A 22778-nucleotide genomic window follows, 5' to 3' on the forward strand; every position below is an offset into this window, starting at 1 on the left:
TAATTTTTTGTAATTAATAACCATAAAAAAATTTTTTGGTTGCATAAAATTTTTATTTAACCCCGCCAAAATTTATTTTTTAAAAAAAAAAATAATTTAAAAAAAAAAAAAAAAAAAAAAAAAAAAAAAAAAAAAAAAAATCAACTCCATGGAAGCATTTGACCAATTACCTGTCTCTGGTAGTGGGCAATATACCTCTTTGTGGGCTACCCTATCTTATGCACATGTCTGCCAGGGACTTACATCCATTAGGTACAACAACGCCTGCGATAGATTTTGACGACTTACAAACAAAGATTCGGGTGCTACGGGTTACAGATATTGCCAACACTGGTTGGTTTTTCTTTTTCTTCCTCCTTTTCTTCCTTTCAACTAACGTTCCAACTGTGAAATGCCCTAATCGAGAAGCTTCGTTAAGACTTTCTTACGAATCTAAGAATCGACGAATCCTCTTCTCAGTACTGTAGAACACTCGCGCTAGGACGGACGCAATGCCAATGCCAACCAAGGTGGACCGTTGCAACAATTGGCACCAAAGTCTGCCGATCGAGCAACATCCCCAAGGAGGTATCCCCCCCAACATTCCTAATACCTAAAGCATTGTAACCAGCAGAGCAGAATGCAGTGCAACTTTAACATATAACAATACTACAATCCAATCATTCCTCTAAAGTTCTGGAAGCCTTCCAATTCCAGCTGTCTTGGCCGCGAAGTTTACCATTCAGCCCACGTTGAATTTTCTTTTTCTCTCTATTCCCATTATCTCCCGTAAAGAATTTGAGAATCCCGAGTTATATGAAAAGTTTCTGTATGCTTCTGTTCCACTTTAGGTGAAATACCTGCCTAGACCTACTGTGAGGCCCTGTGCGGTACCTCGCATATTCATCAAGTGACATCATTTCCGGTCCCTTCAAACGAATTTCATCACTTTTCGGTTCCGGCTTTCGTATCCACGCCTATCGGCAGAGCTGCGGGAGATTCTGGAGAGAACTCACAGGGTCCCGTGGTTCTTTCAAACCAATCCACTACCACATGTCAACTGAGCATCGAGCAAGATAGGTCCTCTTCTCAGTGCGGCCGCGGCAGTTCCACGAGCATGTCCAAGTACTCATTTTTCCCACGTCCTGCCATGCTCTCTCATACATATCTAGCATCTATATCTATCATAGTTAGGTTAGTTAGGTACCAGGTAGTTAATTAGTTTAAGTTATGTTCTGTATTACGGCGAGGGCCTGACACGAACTATGACGGACGTAGTAATGTCGTCCGTTTATTGGATGCACCTAACTAATTTCGACGTCGGTCTGTACCTTAGGTAGGTAGGGTAGCCAATTTCTCTTATCTTACCCTTCGGATCTTATTGGTTCTTTGGAGAGAATAATATGTAATTATTTAGGACGTACAGGCAATTGACGGAATCGAGGAGCGGGGAGAATTCGACCGCCTTCAGTAGCCGAAAGGCAACAGGTACCCCAAGTAAAGACAGCTAATGGGAGCTAATGGCCGCTAAGATACAATACCTATAGGTACCTTACCTTCAGGCGTTCTTCAGAGCTTAGTTAGACGCTAGACGAGCCGAAGAAGTCTGCATCGAAGGCCACTAAACGCTATTAGGTCTAGCACCATAGGCTGGTATCAACTTTAAGCCAGCTTGAGGTAGGAGGTTAGGTATTGTATTGTACCTCCCGAGTTTGTTAGTAAGGTGTGACTGTAATTGTACCTTACTTTAAGTACCTTAGCCTACCTAATTATTTCTACACATGTCCCAAGCTAAAAAAGATCCTACCGATTAAAACTCCTTCTCCATATTGCGCGACTAAACGCAATCCCTCGCTGTTCATAATGCACAATCATTCATGAATAATATTTTTTACCGTATATACACCAGGCGATAACTAGATGAACATCTGTCAACCTATTGCCTCGGACTTATCAGCTAGCTAACTACGCGGCTACGACGGCAGAGACTTCACAGCCAGTCTCGCTCAGTCAGAATTTGCATACCTCCTAAAAGTGTGCAGAACAGACAGAACCTTTCCCATGATCCCCTGTATAGGTATACCTCCATACCCGACCTACTTACAAGTTACGACGTACGAACAACCACACATAGGATTAACTTGTACCGGACTTTACTCTTTTGAGTCACCGACTGCTACGGTACTACTGAGCAGCGGAGAGCTACCCTGGCTCCCCCCACAATGGGTTTAACTGAATTCTGTCAGCGGACTACCGTATGATTGGTCACTTCATACCTGTATGGCTTCATACCTGTATGTACATGCTATGTAGCGTGCACTACATACAATGTAGTACAGATAAACCCCCGTTTTGCCTAACCTGCTCCGGTTCGTTCGATCGCCGAGAATGCTACAGCACAGGTTAGAGCTGGTCGGCCCAATCACCGCCCACTCAAGGCTCTACATGAGCATGAATGAAATCGGCGTAATTTTATAAGACTCTCCGTCGAGCGTCAGGCGTCAATTCAGCCTTGACAACGAAGAATCGCTGGATAGGAATAATCCATCTCCTGAGATGATCGTTAAGCCCAGTGTTTTATCGGACATGGAATATGGGCAATTGAATACCAATCACTCAGATCGGCTCATAGACCCTTAGATATATAACCTCCTTTATCGATACGCACATGATTCCAAGACGTCGGGTCAGGATTGCTAGCTTGAAGACCAGGCTAACCCCGTCGACCTTTAAACTACCTAAGGTAAGGTACCTAACGATCTACGGGCAGGGCAGTAACCCATTCACGTTCGATACAGGGCTAATTAATCACCGCATATCTTAGGATCTTAATAAATCGAACCTTATTGATTAATCTTGGAGAAAAAAAAAAGGAAAATATCTAAGCTCATTTTGTTCCGTCACTCCTTATCCCCTGGACACTCGCCCTCAATCCCCGATGAACAAGGCTCATCGGTACCCCGGACTGCATTCGGCAATGTCAAGCGGCGCCGAATAACCGCCGTTATTTCTTGAGAGCCGCTGCTTGTCTACATGGCTGCATTGGACTTATTACATTATAGCGTTTATCAGTTAATCTCATGACCCTCTCCTGATCTTTGCAAGCATGGTTGCGCGCCAGGGTTACTTGATTTCAGACGACCCTTTTCTCTCTTTAATGTTTCGTGTTTACTGACACGTTATTTTTAAGCTTGCCGGAAGTTGATATCAAAATTCATGCGATGAGTGAGATAAAACACTGGGGAGTTTATTTTCTTCTACCTACTTTGGACAAAAAGTAAATTACTAGAGTCCACATAGTACCTATTGTCGTCCTCCATTCTCACGAGCCGTTCCATCTCGGTATGAATTCCTCCTAGGACCCCTCGAACCAGCTAGCCATCCTTCCATCTACGAACGCTCGCTCTGATTGGTTCTCTACCAATCAAAGTTATCACGCAACGTTGCATCACTCCCGGGTACCACTGAACCCACCCTGCCTTCTTGCAAGTTAGGTAGCAATTGTGGAGGTGCACTTTACATATGCCAACCGCATACAGCGACAGTCCTTAGTATATGTGCACGCATAAAATTAAGATGTGGCTAGTATGCTAGTGAGGTCTTGTCTTTGCATTTGTACGAAGCTCGCCTCAAATTCGCATGGCAAACCCACAACTCCACATGAGGAGGATTGAATCCCACGCAGTATCTTAACGAAACCTGAGGCTGATACGGTACTGTGATGTTGTACGGTCTCATAATGATGGAAGTATTATGAATTTGAGCCTCGACTCAATTTAAAACATTAATTGAGCCCCAGATGCGGCTCATATTCCGTCATGGCCGTGCCATTGACTCTATTCATAGAACATCGTGGACCCCGGCGTCGATTATTGTTGCAACACGGACCATCTTGTGCGCTATGATGGACAAAAGATCCACTAAGTGCTGCGCAACATCAGAATATAAGGTCCCGCGTATACATCGCAGCCCCTACACAAATTGAGTTGGAGACTCACGTGTAAGTACTTGTCCCCCATAGGTATCATTATCATTTATTATTTTGATTTTACTCGTCCCTTACGATGAATAATGATGTATAAACTGCTTAGCGAACAAGGAATCAACCAATACCGGTATCAGTAGACTGTCTCAGCTGATAAATCCGACTGGCCCATTGGCATTAACCTACCTCGTCCTACATACACTCCTATGTATTGTACAACGTATGGTGTTTAAAATCGATCCAGTAGGCCAATGTTGTCTCCCCTTCTCCTGCGGCCGCGGCGGCCTTGCTCTTCCTTTCTGCAGACGGTTAGTTCTCTCCCAACTTCCTCCTCTCGGCGGCTCAGGTGTCAAAATCGGCTGCGTTGCAAGTCACGGTTGGCAAATAAGCACCTTGTCGCGTGCCGTCCCCCTGTCAAATGAGATTAAACAACCCGGACATTTTGCAGTAATCAAGCAAGATTGTCTGAGACAATGCCGATCCGTAAGTAGTCGAACGAGTCAGCCAGTCTCAGGCCGGCCTGAAGCAAACGCGGGGGTAGCGCTGTCAAAAGCTGCAAGTGATGATCCCGTACCCAGGCGACCAGGGAGTGCACTGTAGAAACGCACTTCGCGGCAGATGGGGTAAAGTGTCTAGGCCCCAGTCATGTTTATTTTTATCGCCTTGAAGATACTACCTATCGGCCTCGTTACATCGCAAGAACCGCATTTTCCGTTCGCGTTAGTCCACTTCCATCATACTTGTAACAAGGCCCCTTTATTACTGTCGTTGGTTACTCTTCATCTAACTAGGTTAATATGCATTATCCTTCCTTCAAAGCTCTAGAGGATTGCTAACATCGTGAGCGGCGTACGATTTACGACTTGCTCGGTGCTGTTTTAGCACGAATTCGTATCGGAAGACTGATATGGCCGAATTTGTCCTCGTTTGTTAAACGATACAAAACGCCTTTGTCATACATTACATTACGCGGTGGTCGACGAGATGGATTTCCTTACGCCCAGGTACCTTGCAGAGGCGTTTGCCAGATGCTCTCGCATTCCTACAGATCGGAAAGGACCGAAACGCAAAGCACCGAATAGAGTTCTCAATACTGTGCGCATATGATTCTGGCTACAGCATGCGAGTTAAATTAGACGCGTTCTTTACAAGCGCTAGCCGAGGCCAAAGGAGCTGAGAGCCTAGTTCGGGACGCCATTTTCAGCACTCAGCCTCGTACTCTGCAACGGACCCTAGCTTAAATTCAGGGTTTTGGCGATCCTTACTCCTATTAAGCACCGAGCAACCCGTCATGCCCACAGAATCGCCTGGATAGATAGCTCTATCTTTACAATTACATGTAGCATTTAGGAATCCACTATACGGATAGCCCGTTACTCTTACTAGCATCGAAAAACCTGGGGAACACCAAGTTTAGACATTCTTGGCATCGTCGTCGTCAAATAATAGCCTCGCTACTTATTGCTAATACATTTTACCCCTGCCTTCTCGCCTCTCTCGTACAGGATATATGCTTTCAAGCTCTTCATTCGGCCCGGTATATCGGTCCCGGGGTATGTAATACAATGGCAATTGCCTCGGTTGAGGGCTCTTCGGTGGCCTGAAATTGGCATGGCGGGTTATTAGGCGAGCCAGGCACTGGTTCAATATCCAGGTGAGGAAAGCGAACTCATTCAAATCAGGAGGGCTTAATCAATACATTCAAGCTCGTGGCTACCGAGCCGCTTCCAACGGGAGCTTAAAGTGCTTATCAGTCTCCATTGCCACTTACAGGAACTTGTCCACGGAGGAGTCCGAAGTTCGAAATCAGGAGTTCCATGGACTATCCACGACGCCTCTGCAGGGAAATCTTTTAAGGCCACGGGATAAGATAGCTAACGAGCTGTACAGGGATTCCTAGACGTGGCTCGCTAGACGTGACTTTTACGTGCTCACGATATCGACCTCGGTCGAAACGTAAATAGTGCATCTCCATTTCTGTATTTTTCGTTGCCTTCCATCTCCCCCCTAGTGCATCGTGGGGATTGATCTACAAGAACCCTAGCATCGAGATATTCTAGACCAGGTATAATCATGTCTGCGAGTAATGTAGTTCGAAACCAGCATATGTCCCTGGTAGATGTCGCGCTTCGGGCTAGCCATATTGTGAGGGCCTCTGAGACATGGATCTGGTGGCGAAGAGGGCGGGATAGACGCTGTCTTCGTGGCTCGTAATCAAAATCAACTTATTATGCACGCCTATCTTCACCATGAGATCAATCATTGTTAGGAGAGCGAAAGGCCCACCATCGATTCCACAAGTACTCGTGAAGTACCTTGATCCCAATCCTGGTCGGCTTGTATCCCTTATGCAACCATCAAGGAGACTGGTATTCAACTCCTTTCCGATGTAGCTCAGTGGTCACCTCGATGTCTCAAGTCATGGAGAAAAGTTGATTAGAGAGCATCTCTCGTAAGATCCGCAATCAGAAAATTTCCCGACAACTTCACCGTATTCAATATAGAGGGTAATTAGGACCATCGCCGGACAAGATGGAATAAGCTCCCTCGTTATCTTGGCGGTACCTTTTCCAGGGGTGGCCGAGAAGTAGGTAATTCCTCGTTCATGCTTGTTGCCAACACACCCAAATCTTAGTAGTTCTTAGTAGTCTCTAACTAGTCAAAACACTCTACCTGGAGGATGAGGATGAAGACGTCAGGTTGGAGAAAGCGATTTTCCTTTGCGGCACGATGGCGTCTGTCATATCCGTATCCATAGTAGGGGCATAAGCTTACCCGTATAAGGAGCCCTTTTTTGGGTCCCTATGTGGATGAAGACGTGTTGACATGATAATGCGGGGCGCGACGTTCAACGACATAAAAAAAAAGCACGGACAACCACCACGTTTCCGTATGCCGAAGTTTATCTAAACAATAGCCGTAGGATCGATATACTGTCAAATAACTGGAGTTCTTCTGCTATTGTCGAGGATAGTTTTTAATCATCTCCACTCTCGTCGCCGGACTTATCCAAGTCAGTCTCGACTACGCCGCGTTGATATCTACTTATATGGCACTGCTAGCTGAAAACAGATTAGGTTCGGAGATGGAGATGCGGCGTTGCAAAAACGCACCAATCAGGGTGGCGGAGTACCTCATCCTTCGAAAGTTGTTTTTCTCACTTCTGCTTGTTGGACCTCCAGACGTGCCGCGGCTGTACAGAAAGTTTTTCAGAAAGATAATAATACCTATATAAGACCACTAGAGGTCTTGGCGCTCACGACGAACCGACTACGGCAAAACGGCAATCCCCCTCCCCCTTCTCTCTCTCGTTCTTGTTTCTTACGGTCCTTGGCCTTAGTTGGCCCCGAAATTCTGGAGACCCATCATCATGTGCGTGCTCATGCAGATCAACTGTCGTGCTACCGATATCCACAGATAGAGAGAAAGAAAACATGAATGGGGGAAAGAGAAATATGGCCTTGAACAGACCGAGGGGAAGTTCGGATAGGATCGAAAAGAACTGTATGTTCTTCTCGCGGCTGCTTCTCACCCCCTGGAATAGCAATACCTACCTCACACGTTATTTCGCCAAAAGAGACCCCACTTGGATAGCGACAGCGATGGATGGCTGGATTACAGCGTGATAATTCCTAATTTGAACTATGATTTCTTCTTTTATTCCTCTTATTATTATTAGTGCCATCTGACTGGGCCGCAGGATGGTGCGAAGGCGATCTCGACGGCGGAAACCCTGGCTCTGTCTCTTTCTCTCTCTGCATGTCTTTCTCAAAATATTACTTACATGTACGCTCGCTCTCTCAGCTGCGGCACATTTCCTTTTTTGCTCCGCTTGATTTCCGCTTTCACTCGTTGCTGACGCCCATGGGTTGGGGTTTTGAAGGCTTCGAAGGATGATGAGTTGAGGCTCTCTCACTCTTTAGGGGTTTCGAATTACGGCCCACCTTTGTTCGCTGCAAACCGTTCGTTATAGGTATTTCATTTTTCGCATGGCCAAGACTCCCAAAATAGCAACCTTGCCCACGTCCTGTGTAAAAAAGATCCAGACCAGACCAAACCAAAAACCACGATGCCATGTTCCTTTTTTTTTCCTGTTCCTCGTGGCATCCTACAGGGGAAGGGTCCGCATGCACGGAGACAAATGGGTTTCCGGCACATTTGTCATTCTTTCGTAAAACCTAATCCTTGTCATCGTCATCGTCGTCGCGACTTGCAGAGGAGAAAAGCCTTGCAGAGCTTTTTTCGTCTTTCGCCTTTCTTTTTTTGGGTTAGGATCGCCCAAGCTGCGGCTCGGGGCGTTAGTGAGCGAAAAGCTCCTCGCGCCCACGCAGCTCCGAGCCAGAGAGGTTGGTGCCGGCAATGCTATTTCTAGCTCTCTTACCTTGTCTTTATTAGCGACTCCCCTGTAAAACTGTCTGTGCGGATTTGGCTGTGAGAAACAAAAGGATAGGACTTCAATTTTTGGCGTTGGGGATACTGTTTAGGCAGAAATGCGGCGGTTTAGATGATGATGATCAGCCGTATTCACCTTGTCGAGCATCCATACCAGAGAACTTATGTTCTCTCCATTTCTTGCCTAGAAGGGTTTGCTAGGCTGAATCCATTGTAGAAAAAATACCTATTCGAATGTTGCCGTTCTGTGTAGGTAATAATGACATATTAAGGCTTTTTTGGTGCAGGGAGACGAAAGCCCTTCGAAAGTCGTTAGTTACGCGACGAGGTCGAACCTACCTAGGTGCCTTCCAGGTCAAGTAAATTCAACACTAATAAGATGATAGATCTTGCACTGCATTGTTTCCTAAACAATATGGCTGATACAATGTGACCCAATCCTGGAATAGTTGACCATGTTATCTCAGCGGATAGGTTAACAGAGAACTATTATGCTAATACGAATCATCTTGAACTTCGAAATGTTCTCTTTGGAACCTACGAATAATTTGAATATCCCGACTAACCGATATGTCGTGTCCAGTTCATCCATCCATACTAGGTACATTGTATATGTAATAGGTAGACATGTTACCGCAACATTGATGCAGCTGTAGGCAACTATAGGGAAAAGCAACGATGTACCCAACTTTTGAGAATGTTAAGTATAGTTAATGTCCTACTATCTGGCAGAATTGGTGTTTTGAAGAAGTTCGGTTAGCTTACCTATGACAATGTCAATGGATAACAGGAAAGAAAAGCTCATAGTTGCCTAGGCAGGTAATATCCCAGATTAGCATCACGGTCCCATTTGAAGAAAACATGCGTATTCAGTTCAGTCACGCGCTACATGTCTCTCCGAAGCTCATGGTTCCCTCAGTTAGTTAATAACCACGAGAGTACGAGTTCAGACCTGGAAAGGCTGCTACAGTATGTGACAAGTTTTCAATTGTATGTATTTTGATAATGTTGTAATATAAGTGCTAAATACGTATTAATGTTGGATTTTCTTGCCGTAACCAGTGTAAATCTTATTTCTTAGAAAGATCATGACACAACATATTGCAATGATGCCGCTGACTTAGCTGCTAGTGGATGGATTGATCGAAGAACCCTGAATATGCTTCGAGGATTATTTCGTAACTGTAGTCATCAACTTAACGCACCATTTGCCATGCTTTAGCATAGTCGGATGTGGTCATTAAGCGGTATTGGCCTACATTAGGTACCTATATATAAGACTACACCAGACTCCAGTTGCTTATTATCTTTTCCACGACGGGGATCAGCAGGAATAGGTAGAAGTTTAGGTATAGGAAAAGTTGACAGTCGTTTGTTTGGCGACGTTGAACATTAGATACATACACGCAAGGCAGTAAAGTTGCATTGTAATTCTGGAATGGGATATAACATGGAGAAAATAATGTATTTTTTAATTAAACAAAAAAGAAAAAAGAAAAGAAAAGCTTGGAACTCGGGGAGTCGACACATTGCACTTGACCTGAACAGCTGGTCTACTGCCGCCCTGCAATGGAATCGAACCCAAGCCCTACGAAAAACTCCTCGCAGAGTTATTTCATGACCCGAAAGGGGTGCTGTTCCACCACGACCATTTTGGTTTCGCTTCACCCGGAGGGCTGGGAGTATGACTTGTAGAAACCTTACTTATGTCTACTATGGCTGCCTGGCAACCAAGAAGCGGGCAGCGGGACGTACTTCTCGACGGTAGTGCATTTTGATAGGCACATGATAATTAAAAGTGACTTTGGTCTCAATATTTTAATCAGATAAATAAATAAAATTATCTGTTTGGAAAATTGTGATCCGTTAGATGTCATGAATCGTTTATATGGCTGGGCAAGTTTCTCCCGGACTACCAGGCTACCTGATATTCGCTTCACGACTTGCAAGTACAGCCATGGATAATATATCTAGTCGTGGCTTAATGCATATTCCAGTTTCAATAACTTATATGGGACAATGAAAAGAGGCTATTCATAGTAATAGGGTGAGTTTTTGATTATGCCCCTATTATCAACCTAGATCTTAACCCAAACCCGATGGAAGGTCTTATTTGCAGTGATTGCAGAGAAACTATCTTCACCTCTATTCCGTACTGCAAAAGGGTTTATATACAAAAATAGACTCACTAAATTAAATTCTTCCAAAAGAATACTATGGAACACCTAAATGTAGCTGAAGAGATATACTACTTATAAGTACCTAACCCTATGCTTGGGTTAATAGAAATGTGAGTTTTCCACTTGTGAATGGTATATATTAGAGATAGAAATCTCTCAGGCAACAATAATTGCACTATTATATTTGTGCTGTATTACGAGCCTGCATTCCACACCAAACACAGATACCTCAATACCGTAGGTCGATATATATTGGGTACTATAAAATTTGATTTCTAGACGTAGGTATATGTTTATAGCACCTAGACAGTTGACTAAACAGGAACCGCGGACTCATCCCTTCCACGCGAATCTTGTTTCCAAATTGCTTTCCTAGAAAGGGGGGAGATCATCTTGTATTATATCTTAGCTACCCTAAGGGTGAAGCGTCAACGCACACACACACACACATATATAAAACAGCCACAAGACGTCCAAAGAAAGCAAGAAAGGTTTCCAAGCACAAGTTAGAGACAGACTTACGCCTTATTCTCTAGCTCCGCCAGGATGTGGGATTCCAAGCTCTCGGGCTTCGTAGTGCTAGCCCACCTCTCCTTGACCTTGCCGTCCCTGCCGATCAGGAACTTCTCAAAGTTCCACTTGACGCGCTTCATGCCCAGGAGGCCGGGCTTCTCGGCCTTCATCCACTCGAACACGGGCTCGGCCTTGTCGCCGTTTACGTCCGTCTTGCCTAGGATGGGGAAGGTGACGCCGTAGTTAAGCTGGCAGAAGCTTTGGATATCATCGTCGGTGCCGGGCTCCTGGCCACCAAATTGGTTGCACGGGAAGCCTAGGATGGTGAAATCATTAGGGTATTTGGCCGTGATATCCTTGTACAGTTTTTCCAGTCCGGCATACTGCGGCGTGAAGCCGCACTTGGATGCTGTGTTGACGACCAGGACAACTTTGCCCTTGTAGTCGGCTAGGGGCAGTTCGGCACCCTTCTCTGTTGGTGTTGATTTGACTATGGTTAGTTCATATTCTCGCGGGGTTGTATACATTAGGTAGGTAGCTTATGGGTTAACATACTGTCCTTGACCGTGAAATCGTAGAATGTGGTAGCAGAAGCCATTGTGGCAGTAGTGATTGACTTGGTGTTGACTTTGGTATTAAATTTGGCGTTGAGTGGGATTACTCGTTTTGATTGTAGTTGCGGGATATTGGCCGAAGCATCCGTGTTTAGGATGGCGCGATTCGCGATAGTGACTTTATTGGCGGGGTATCTTTGGTTCCCTAATCGAACGATAGAAGACGACGCTCGTCTCTGTAGTGCAGATGATGGTGGTGAGGTCACTTTGCAGATGTGATTAGTAAAGATCGGATGAATTGAAAACCGGCTTTTTATAATCATTGCCCAGGTGAACGGCTCCCAAGTCTCATGAAAACTCTATTTTATAATCTTTGCGTAAATTGTAACTTGTTCATTCTTTTAAAGGTTTCAAGTTTCTTGACGTAACAATTGTAGTCTGAAGCCTCGGCAAGAACTCGATGCGGGCGGGTCTTATAGTCTCGCAGGACCAATCAGATGTGGAATAGAGGGTTTTTTTTTTAGGAACTTGGGCTCTCCTTGTTCCGGAGCTGCTTACAAGTTAGGTACCTAGGTACATAGCCCGCCTGCACTGGTGACTGGGTAGGTGCGTTCTGATGGATTGACCTATTAGAAATTTCCATTCTAATGGGCTGGCTGCGTTCTATTTTGCTACTTCAACATCATACCATCGTACCTTAGGTACTTGACCTAATGTTTTCTTATTTTCTTTTTGTTGGGAATCTAGGCAAGGTAGCCTCGAGTAAAGACCACTCAATACCCATCAGGTATCTAATCGAATGTATTGCATTGTATACCTACGCCTACCTGCTGCATCTGCTGCAACTAATAATACCAGAACCCGGGTAGCAATCGGTGTTACGGTAATCGACGGGTAGATCCGAAGAAGCTCCACGTCCACAAACCTGCGAGTTTATTTCGGTGACACTTTCGCCCTTCGTTCCACCGTACCTAGGAGGTAGTTACTTCAATAGTAACTCTACTTACATAGTAGCTTGTGAATGAATCCTAGTCACTTGGAAAAAGGCTAATCCCAGCTTCCATCAACTAGGTTTTCCTAGATCCTGGACTCCCTTTTTAATATGATCATTGGCTTGGTCATGTTAAAATATACTACGGTATTATTATTATGGAGAGTCGTATACCTCAACCGCGACATATTGTGATCATAGGTGAGTGACTCTGTCTCACCTTGCTCACCCTTATTTGTCTTGCCCATTCTGCTCATAACATCCGCATACTCTTGTCTGCTACGGTTTCTGTAGCTTAATTTGTTCATGATCAACGTTGGAGAGGCGTATTACTGCATATGGTAGTACCTAAAAATCACTAATTCGAATCTCTTAAGGTGGTGGCGTTATTGGCACAACGACGGCCTACTATCTGACCCGGCATCCTTCCTATATTCCCGCGATTCACCACATTACTCTCCTCGAGGCTACATCAATAGCGTCTGCTGCATCTGGGAAGGCAGGAGGTCTCCTGGGTCTTTGGGCTTACCCAGCATGTCTAGTTCCGCTTTCCTATCGCCTTCACGCCGAGCTTGCTGCCGAACACGGCGGTGCCGACAGATGGGGTTATAGGCGACTCGGGTGCGGACAACTTACGGCGAAGGTGGGGAACAAGAAGCTACCGAACAGCTCCACTAAGTCGAGGAAAAGGACTAGTCGCGGCGTTATCAAACAGCAAGACGGGCAAGAGAACCCCGTGACTGATGGCCAGGTGGAATGGCAAAAATTACCTAAGCAGGATGAAAAGGCAGCTTCATTACTTCATCGTTCTGTCCTGCCTAAAGATCTTGACTGGATTAATGCTAGTTTGGTGCGCGAATACGCCGAGATGGGACTGCCGGGTTTCACCGAGACGGCGCAAGTGCACCCATATCAATTCACAACATCAATGGCAGCTTTGGCGCGTCAACGTGGAGTCGAAATACGCGTTAATAGTATGGTTACAGGGATCGGTCTAAGTAAGTCCGAGGTGGCTGTTTCGTGCGTCGAATATCTAGATCGTGCGACGGGCGAAACGCGAACCTTAGAAGGTGTAACCGACGTCGTGGTGGCCGCAGGCCCATGGACAGGGCGTCTTTGGCCGAAGACCAAAGTAGAGGGTCTAAGGGCGCACAGCGTCGTGTTCGCAGCCGATGTCAGCCCGTACGCTGTTTTCACTGATATTTCCCTACCAAATGACTGGGTACCGGCGCACAGGGCCGCGCGTGGAGAGAAGCGAAAGCACAAAGGCAACGTAGACCCTGAGATCTATGCACGACCAGGCGGAGAGGTGTATGCATGTGGCGAACCAGACTCGATAATACCGTTACCGGCAACCGCCGACCAGGTCGAATGCGACGAATCTCAGTGCGACGACCTTATCTCATATATTGGTACTGTGAGTCCCGTGCTAGGCTCTGCGTCAATTGCCGCAAAACAAGCCTGTTACTTACCACGGCATATGCGTTTTGGTAAGGAGAGCGCGCCGCTTATTGGCGGCACCTCGGTCCACCGGCTATGGATAGCGTCGGGCCATACCTGCTGGGGAATTCAGAACGGTCCAGCAACGGGCAAGCTCATGAGTGAGTTTATCTTTGATGGAGAGGCAAGGAGCGCCGATGTCGCGGAGCTGGACCCGAGAAAGTTTAAGGTATGATAGGACGATGCAAGACATAGAAGGGAAAAAATAAATGTCGGTAGGACAACTTAAGAAGAAGTCGTGTGGCGACTATGACGACAAGACGCGTGGGATGATGGGATTGGGTTTGAGGGAAAGGGCTTTTGCGTTTCCCTTGTCCAATGGCGGCATAATGTGAGATGCTAAGGGCAAGACATCATTGGTATATCCCGCATAATACGTCTAACCCACATGCCAACCAGATTTTGGGAGAGGCTGAGAACAGCTGTGGGACGTACATCATGCATAGCTTACCTCGCTTGCATGTGTGGGGTTTGGAGGAGGGGAAGGGAATGTGTGCGTGTTCCCGACTTAAGACCTAAGGAAAAGGCTGCGTACGTAGTATCAGAGCTTCGCGCGTGTAATACTCCCAGTCTCACGATGCCACGATACTAAATAGCCCGTTATTATTTTATTTCGTTGCCGCCGTCGCCGCCAAGGGAATGTCACAAGGGCAGGTGACCAACCTTATCTAGACGAAGGAGAACGGACCGAGCCGTACACGCACACACACACACACACCTAGACAAGCTGGCAACGCGGGGATCGCAGGTGAGGGGAGGGGCTGCGCTGCCGTACCTATCGTGGGAGAGCAACAAGTCCCCGTGGGGTAAAGTGACGTGCTGCCAGGGATCAACATTAATGCCTTACGGATCGCCGCGAGCTATATTGCGCGTAGCGCCCAAAATACATGCAACCTCATTAAGCTCCTTACCTTGGGTTAGGTACTTGCCTATGTATTTGCCCCGAGGACCCTTAAAGACCCTTAAGGACCCTAGGCGCATGAAGGGGATGGGGACCCCGGGAAAAATAAATACCTACCATAGGTAGGCTGAGGGGTGTGATACGTCACTCCTCGAGTAATATATGCGGTACGTGCGTACGTGCGGTGCCATACGTCCTAACGAGCGATGCAAGATGCTACGCGGATCACGTTCTCTCGATGCTGATCTGTGCACTCGTAGGAAACGTTTATCGGAGGCGTGACTATGGAAAATAGAACATGTGATATGTAAGATTCCCACTTCTTACTTCCAAACGGTTGCACAATGGAGTCAGAGACGTATATGGTAGACTTTATGGGCATGTCCGTTTCTTTCCGAAGGGACGCTATGTAGGTAGTAGGAGGGTTTTGAAGCTTTAGGTAATATTGCATTTGCTATGCTATGCTATGCTAACGAAGACATAAAAAAGACGTCTTGGCTCAGCCGTAGAGCCAGCAAGACAGACTTGAAGATAGAAGTAGCAGGACAAGAGCAGGACAGACCAGCCAGCGAGCGCCAGCTTCTTTTCCCCTCCCTGTTTCGCGATAGGGCACGGTTGCCAAAATACCCAATAAACATAGGGGGGAACCAGTGGTTCTTCACCGGAAACAGCGGATCGTTAGGACTAAAGAACGTTTCCAAGGCTTCGATCAATATCCGAAAAGCGGCATAGAGAGACATCAGATTCCGTGAAACGTATCATGTGTTTTGCATGTGCGCGTTGTGTGTAGGTCCTAGGTAACGACGCAACGATACCTACGTCCATGGCCAATAACCTAGTCGGCCAAGAAAGAATTGGGAATCCCAAGGGTTTTCCACCCTCCAAGAGCCTCACCCGTCACCCCGGGATTCGAACCCCGCACCGTCCAAGAATAGGAGACTAACGGCCACGCGGCTAATATCGACGGCATATAGCCAGTCCCCTGTGGGTTTGAGACCAAGATCCCGGTAACCCATTTCTTGTCGTTATAGTGACTTTTCGACTTCCATCACTTCTCTTATTCCCTCCGCTATAGACTCGATTTTGGCCTGCTCAAGACGCTTGAGCGGGCGCCGGGGGTATCCGCCGTAGCCAAAATAAGATTGAATCGCCTGTTTTGTGCCTGCGATGGCTGCCTTAGTCAAGAACCAGTCGCCTCGCGAAAGTACTTTTTGTAGCGCAATGGCTTCGTCTATCTTCCCTTCGACATATAGGTTCCAAACCTTGACACAGACTTTAGGCATGACATTCGCGCCGCCTGCAATGATACCGCTTCCTCCCGATACTAGCGTCTGGACTGTGAAATCGCATATGCCACCAAACGCCATATACCCGCTACCTTCCGAGGTAGGGGTCTTCGCGTTGGTAGCTAGTGCTACGCGAGTAAGTTTGCCGGTGCTGCCACATGTGAACTTCGTACCAATGATGTTAGGGTGCTCGGCAAGCTTGATGAGGAGATCCGAATCCATGTCGATACCAGCAACTGCGCCAGGGTAGTTGTATAGGACGATTGGTAATGGACTCTCGTCTGCTACGGCTGTAAAATAACCAACTATAGCTTCCTCATCCATTTGAGCGCGAAAGTAGCTCGGAGGTAATATCAACACGTAATCCCCTCCAACCGCCGCAGACGCCTTGCAGAGTTCGATGGTCCCCTTTACGCTGCCTTCCGTAGCTCCTACGATGATCGGCGTTGTAGCAAAACCTGCGGCATCCAGAGCTTCTCTGGTGGCGCGTGTCACTGCTACCTTTTCATCGCGCGTGCAGTGAATGGCTTCCCCATTGGAACCCATAGTGACCAAACCAGCTAGTCCAGCTCTAGCTAAACGCTCGGCATGCTTTTTGATAGTAGGGATATCGAGCTCTTCGGTCTCAGGGTCGAAGAATGTCATGGTGGGGGCATAGATGCCACATGGGAGTGGCCGCCTCGCGGTCGCGTGACCATTGTTCTCAGTACTGTTAGAGACAGTCATGCTTTATAATTGAGTTGTGAAAAGGTGAAGGTAAGAGTAATGATGACGCTGCTATTAGATTTACGGATCGACTTACGCGAAATATAGGTAGCGTAAAGAGAGTAGTATAACCACGAAAGGGGGCGCCGAGAAAAGGGAGACGACAGTAAAGGAAAGAGGACTCGTAGCTATATTTATAGCTTTCGAAGTGCAATACTAGATAGACGGCAACGGGACACTCTCTCCTTCTTTTCATAACATAATGGCTTTCTATCCCCTATGTTGTATGCAACGCCTTGTGGAGTGTGGGTCAATAACGTCTGACTAGCTCCCGAGGTCCTAGTGTTTTGCTCGTAACGACATTGGTCCGAAGAAGGCGACACTGGTTGCCTCTTGAACCCGAAATACCCCTTGGAAAAGGGAGCTAAGGAAAAACGGAGTGATACGGAATAGTGAAGAACCCATGTTCTACAGGATCGATAAACCACAAAGTGGATTGTGGATGAGCCGAAATCTTCACCGGCCCTAGGACATACGGGTCATACACGCTTCGGGGTTATATCGCAGCTAATATCGTAAGTAGATCATGGGAGCCATGCAGATTATCTACAACCGTGAATTATATATTTCCGCATATAAAACCCGTCGGGCGGTTGCAAAGCTACCCAACGAGTTTCGGCCGCATGGTTTACAAAAGCGCAATTGGGAACTTGGGGAAAGGGCCAGGGTCTAAAAACGGTTGAATTATTCCTTGAAGAGACCATGTGTCTTATTCGACAGCTGCTCATGCAAAGAATAAGTTGGGAGACAGATGGGTAGCTTCATGTTGTGTGGGATTAGCTGCGGTGACGTTTGCAGTTACAGCTACATCACTATGATTGGTCAAATCGAAGTGACATCTTGTAGTGGGTTTATAAATTGGGCTGATGGGAATCATGAGAATCTGCAGTAGGGTTGACTAGGACCGGGTAGAAACTGAGAGTGGTTGATGAAGGCATTATCGTTAGTGAAAAAAAATAAGCACATGGCATATATCACACTGAGAGCCGAGAAAGCCGTGCCTTGGGCACTGGAAAGCAAAAATACAAAAAGAACTCACGGTGGATGATGAGCTGTCAAGATGATTGCTGTTTTCCTTGACAGCTAAAAAAAAAAAAAAAAAAAAAAAAAGGTAAAGACGTAATTTGTGTTGGCCATCTTGTGACCCTCCAAAGGAAAGCCCCGGGAAGGGGCCTCGAGGTTTTGGAGAAGGCAACAAGTAGAAGACGGGGTCAGGGTATGCCGTCCACTTGGCAGGACCGAGGGATTGTTGGAGGGTTGCCTTTGCGAGGCCCAGTCGATAGGTCAAGTGGTTTGTCCCAAGTCAGAGCGAAGGGAGAGTTAAGTGTGTAAGTGAACAAGCAGTTCAATATCCTCTGGGCTTCCTGGGGTAGTCAGTCTGTCGCCTACATGTATTCAATTTGTCTTCTTCTGCAGGCCAGGCTGAATGTGGTATAGATACCACGGAATAATCATATTACAAGTTTTTCCTCCAGTCAAGAGGCAACAGGGTATTCCTATGCAGCCCAGATTAACATCGGGCAATATTCCAGAAACCACGGACTGCATGGATTGCCATCGTTGGTGATCTAGGTGCGATGTAACTCTGCGTACCTTACGATCCTAAATGGAAAAAGAAGATGAAAAGAGAATAAAAAACGAGTGGCTTCTTCTAGCATTCCCTTCATTTCAAGTGGTTTCTGGTCTGATATTCCTGTGGTTCTGCGTTGTATACGCTATGCCTTGTTGGATCGGAAAAGAAGATGAAAAGAAAATAAATAAATAAACTCGGATAGAGGAAGTGGTATTGTATTGAGGTACTTCGCTGAAATCTGCCAATGATAGACCGACGCCCACTGACCTTCTGTCTTGAAAGTGAATTGCCCCACCAAACGCGGGGCTTTCAAAATTCCATCTAGCCGGTGTTCCTGCTTGTAACGCCAAATAGGTGGGGGCGGGGCGCCTATTGCTGAGGTACCTAATGCTTCAGTGAAAATACCCGGTACAATAAAACTTACTTCAACTCTTCAACTCTTCAACCTTTTCAAGCTCAAATAATTCATAACATGTAATCACAACTTGGTTTACTTTATTTTCATATTATAACGTGTAAACATAATTGAACTCCTCGAATAGTTGCTCATCCTTAATTTCTACGTAATGGTGCTGTAAATATTTAACCTATGCTCTACTAGTATTATATCAGTTTCTGAAGATTTATTTTTCCAGCTACCCCTCAATTCTTCCGTCTATGACAACTTACAGGTCCGAGAAAGTTGTAGTGGTAGCTTTAACTTCCAATGACATGATATTCGAAACAAACGCAATGACCTACCTAATATCTAAGCTACCCTAGACAGGTACAATACATTAGGTACCCGAGCTTATAGCATTACCTGAATTATACAAGAGTCTACCCCTTTTCTCTCATCTTGACTTTTTTTCTTCATTCCTCCTCTCCCAGACTCGACTCCCTTGTATATCCACAGGTATTCGATATCATTTCACCTGCAGAACAATCATCAAAATGGCAGAAGCTATTAAATCCGCTCTCGTAACGAAAAGTTCCCCCTCACCACTAAACGTGTTGATGGTGCGTATCACTACGGCATATGCTTAGCAGATCCTTGCTTAAAATTGACATCCGTCAGGTCGGAACAGGTGAATATACCACTGGATTTGTCGGCGGTGGTGCCTCAGGGTCGGATAAGAAAGTAGGAGTCGTCGGCTTGACTCTATTCGATCTCCGAAGGAGGGGAAAGGTGGCTAAACTGAGCATGGTGGGAACAAATGGGACCAAGTTTCCAGCCATTAGTGAGCTCACCTCCGAATCCTAGCCCTAGTGTAAAGGGAAAGTCGATGGACTCAGAGTATGCTAATGTGAATAGGGCAACATCTTGATGCTAATATATCCAAAGTCTACAACGGCTTGGATTGTTCCTTCGACTCGTACCCGGCGAACGACGTCAAGGATCCCGATGCTTACAAGGCTGCTATTGATGCTCTAAAGCCCGGCGATGCTATTACTATATTCACTCCGGACACAACACATTATCCAATAGCTCTTTACGCAATCGAGCGCGGAATCCACGTCTTGATCACTAAACCTGCTGTCAAGACATTAGAGCACCACCAAGCGCTCATAGAAGCCGCCAAGAAGCACAATGTATATGTTTACATCGAACATCATAAGCGATTTGATCCGGCGTACTCAGATGCCAGATTCAAAGCCCAGAAGCTCGGCGACTTCAACTACTTCTATAGTTACATGTCGCAACCAAAGTTTCAGCTGGAAACCTTCAAAGCGTGGGCCGGCGTTGACTCTGATATCTCGTATTATCTGAATAGCCATCATATAGATGTTTGCGACTCGATGGTTTCACAGCTCGGATTCGTCCCTATAAAGGTAGCAGCATCAGCTGCGAAAGGTATTGCTACTAGCCTTGGATGCAATGAGGCTACTGAGGACACCATCACGGTCATGGTCACCTGGCAGAAACAAGGTGACACGAGTAAAGTTGCTACAGGAGTCTATACAGCATCATGGACCGCACCACATAAAGCTGGCGTGCACTCCAACCAGTATTTCCATTACATGGGGTCGGGTGGCGAGATTCGTATTAATCAGGCTAAGCGTGGGTACGACGTCGCGGACGATAGTGCCGGCCAGCTCGTGTGGTACAACCCATTCTACATGAAATATGCACCCGATGAAGAGGGCAACTTCGGTGGCCAGACCGGATACGGCTATATCTCCTTCGAGAAATTCGTGGATGGATGTCGAGCGGTAAACTCAGGGGAGCTCAAGCCCGCTGATCTGGATGCGAGAGGGCTTCCAACGCTAAACAACACGATTGCGACGACGGCTATCCTCGAGGCCGGTCGACGGAGTATAGACGAGGGTAGAGAGATTAAGATTGAAATCAAGGATGGATTTTGGACATTGGTCTAATATCTCAACCATAGAGAAGTATCTTGTTACTGGATCCAAAGACATTTCTTTCTAGACAATGTAACTCAATGCCCTCTCTATTAATATAGTCTGGTTACTATATCAAGTGAAAGAAACATCAGAGGTACCTGATTTTTGCGATCCTAGCAAATATAGAAGTTTGGTATCTAATGATTATCATTGTCTCAGTGGAAATTCTTTTTCCTAAACTCGGACGCATTCCCACACTCATTTGCCATACCTTTAACAAGACCTACCCAAGGCTTCTGCATAATTGAGTCATAGAGTCAGGATTGTACCGTAGTAACCTTCGCGTTCGCGATTTCCACAGCATCCACAGTGTCAGTTTGGAAAAATACTCCTCTTCGAAAGGCTGGCCCCCCTCGTCCGGTCGCAAGTCCGCCCTGATTTCTATCGCTCGCGTCTTGCAGGCCTGGTTCTCTACCGCAACCCCTTTCTCTGCGTATATTAATGATATTTTATACAGAGCACGAGCTAGTTGACCTTTATCTTCGTTCAGAGACTCCGAAATGCCTATGAGTCGCCTCAGAAACTCACTTTGACGAAATTAGTTGACGAGAGCGCTCAAGGTTGGAAGTTGAAACTAAACACTTACACGGCAGAGGCGGAATGTCCCTGTAGGTGTGGGATGCACGCTACATTATATAAGGAATCGCAGGTCTTTAGTCGGTTGCCTAAGAGCTTCTGACGAAACGCGAGCGCTTTCGATGCCAGTCGCAACGCGTCGTCTGCTCGTCCTCCTCTAAGTCAAATACGGGGCAAAAGCACCATGCCGCCAGAGAAGCGTGGGTTACCCGTATTCAAGAATGTCTCATCTGTGAAGTCTTTCAAAGAGGGACACCTCCCGAGCATCTCTTTAGCCTCATTCAGCCTACCCATTCCCGCATCGAAGTATCTTGGCCGATCTGAATTGGGTAGTCTGCGAATAGCAGCTGATCGGACTAGCTGGTATACAGTAACTACTGGCTGATCCATCTCCAATAATCACCATTGCCGTCTAGTTCTTTTTTATATCTTTCTAACGCCTGATGCCACAGAGGACTCTTATTCTTTTTCTTCGTTGACTAGAAACAAGTTTCGCTAAATGCCTAAGTACCTAATAGATATCATCCTTACTTCTCCATGCCGTTCCTAATTTACTAAACCAATCGCTTAATACTATATAATATCCATATTAAAAGGGGTAATAAATCGACGACAACATTGTTCACGTCATCAAGATCCAGCATCTTAAATGATGCGGGGTTTCAACCACAGTCTCCCTCGCAGCATGTACCTCTGATATACCAATACCAAACATTATATCACATATACCGTGTTACAAGTGCACATATATGATAAGACGTAGAATACAGAGTAAGTCTCTAACTAACCTAAGTACCTTAGGTACCTAGTTACAGGTAGGTAGGAATTGAAGGTTTGGCATAAGACAACGAGATGCAGCTAACAACCCCCAAAACGCCTCGATTAGCGGCCTGGAAAATTGGCGTCAAGAATTACCTAGGTATATATTGATGTTTAGCTTTGAACTTTGGTATGCATTCTCATGTCTATATTGCTAAAGTTTGAGCAGGCTCCTAATATAAATCACTCGCCCTCCTTTCGCTAATAGTTTCCGATATTGGACAAGAAGGTGGCTGCGAACTGGAGAAATGCTCCAAGGTCTTCCTCAGCGACTCCGTAGTCCACAAGGAGTTGATTCCAGTCGCCACCGCAGGATCTATGAAGCTCGAATATAAATTCAAAGATGTCTATAGACTCCGGGGAAACCTGACGAAGA

General features: G+C 46.1%; 4 protein-coding genes across 4 annotated transcripts; 2 read left to right on the forward strand and 2 right to left on the reverse strand.

Annotated features, from left to right (window-relative positions):
- Window positions 1–10457: 10457 nt before the first annotated feature.
- Window positions 10458–12028, reverse strand: F4812DRAFT_434244 (thioredoxin-like protein). The gene is made up of 2 exons (XM_047934702.1): window positions 11605–12028; window positions 10458–11521 (listed from the first exon to the last, which is right to left on the reverse strand). Exons 1-2 carry the CDS (start codon window positions 11924–11926, stop codon window positions 11055–11057), a joined length of 789 nt encoding a protein of 262 aa, XP_047788800.1. The 5' UTR covers window positions 11927–12028; the 3' UTR covers window positions 10458–11054.
- Window positions 12029–12566: 538 nt separating this feature from the next.
- F4812DRAFT_80531 (FAD dependent oxidoreductase) lies at window positions 12567–14376 on the forward strand. Its single transcript, XM_047939453.1, has 3 exons — window positions 12567–12581; window positions 12675–12795; window positions 12972–14376. Exons 2-3 carry the CDS (start codon window positions 12753–12755, stop codon window positions 14267–14269), a joined length of 1341 nt encoding a protein of 446 aa, XP_047788801.1. The 5' UTR covers window positions 12567–12581; window positions 12675–12752; the 3' UTR covers window positions 14270–14376.
- A 1501-nt stretch (window positions 14377–15877) lies between these two features.
- On the reverse strand, window positions 15878–17335 carry F4812DRAFT_80514 (aldolase). The gene is made up of 2 exons (XM_047939452.1): window positions 17084–17335; window positions 15878–17008 (listed from the first exon to the last, which is right to left on the reverse strand). The coding sequence occupies exon 2, from the start codon at window positions 17005–17007 to the stop codon at window positions 16021–16023; it is 987 nt and encodes a 328-aa protein (XP_047788802.1). The 5' UTR covers window position 17008; window positions 17084–17335; the 3' UTR covers window positions 15878–16020.
- Window positions 17336–19056: 1721 nt separating this feature from the next.
- F4812DRAFT_80551 (D-galacturonic acid reductase) lies at window positions 19057–21174 on the forward strand. Its single transcript, XM_047939454.1, has 3 exons — window positions 19057–19618; window positions 19677–19839; window positions 19914–21174. Exons 1-3 carry the CDS (start codon window positions 19553–19555, stop codon window positions 20975–20977), a joined length of 1293 nt encoding a protein of 430 aa, XP_047788803.1. The 5' UTR covers window positions 19057–19552; the 3' UTR covers window positions 20978–21174.
- The last annotated feature ends 1604 nt before the right edge of the window (window positions 21175–22778 follow it).

The sequence above is a fragment of the Daldinia caldariorum genome, assembly GCF_022478825.1.
Source record: "Daldinia caldariorum strain CBS 122874 unplaced genomic scaffold F4812scaffold_12, whole genome shotgun sequence".
Lineage (NCBI taxonomy): Eukaryota > Fungi > Ascomycota > Sordariomycetes > Xylariales > Hypoxylaceae > Daldinia > Daldinia caldariorum.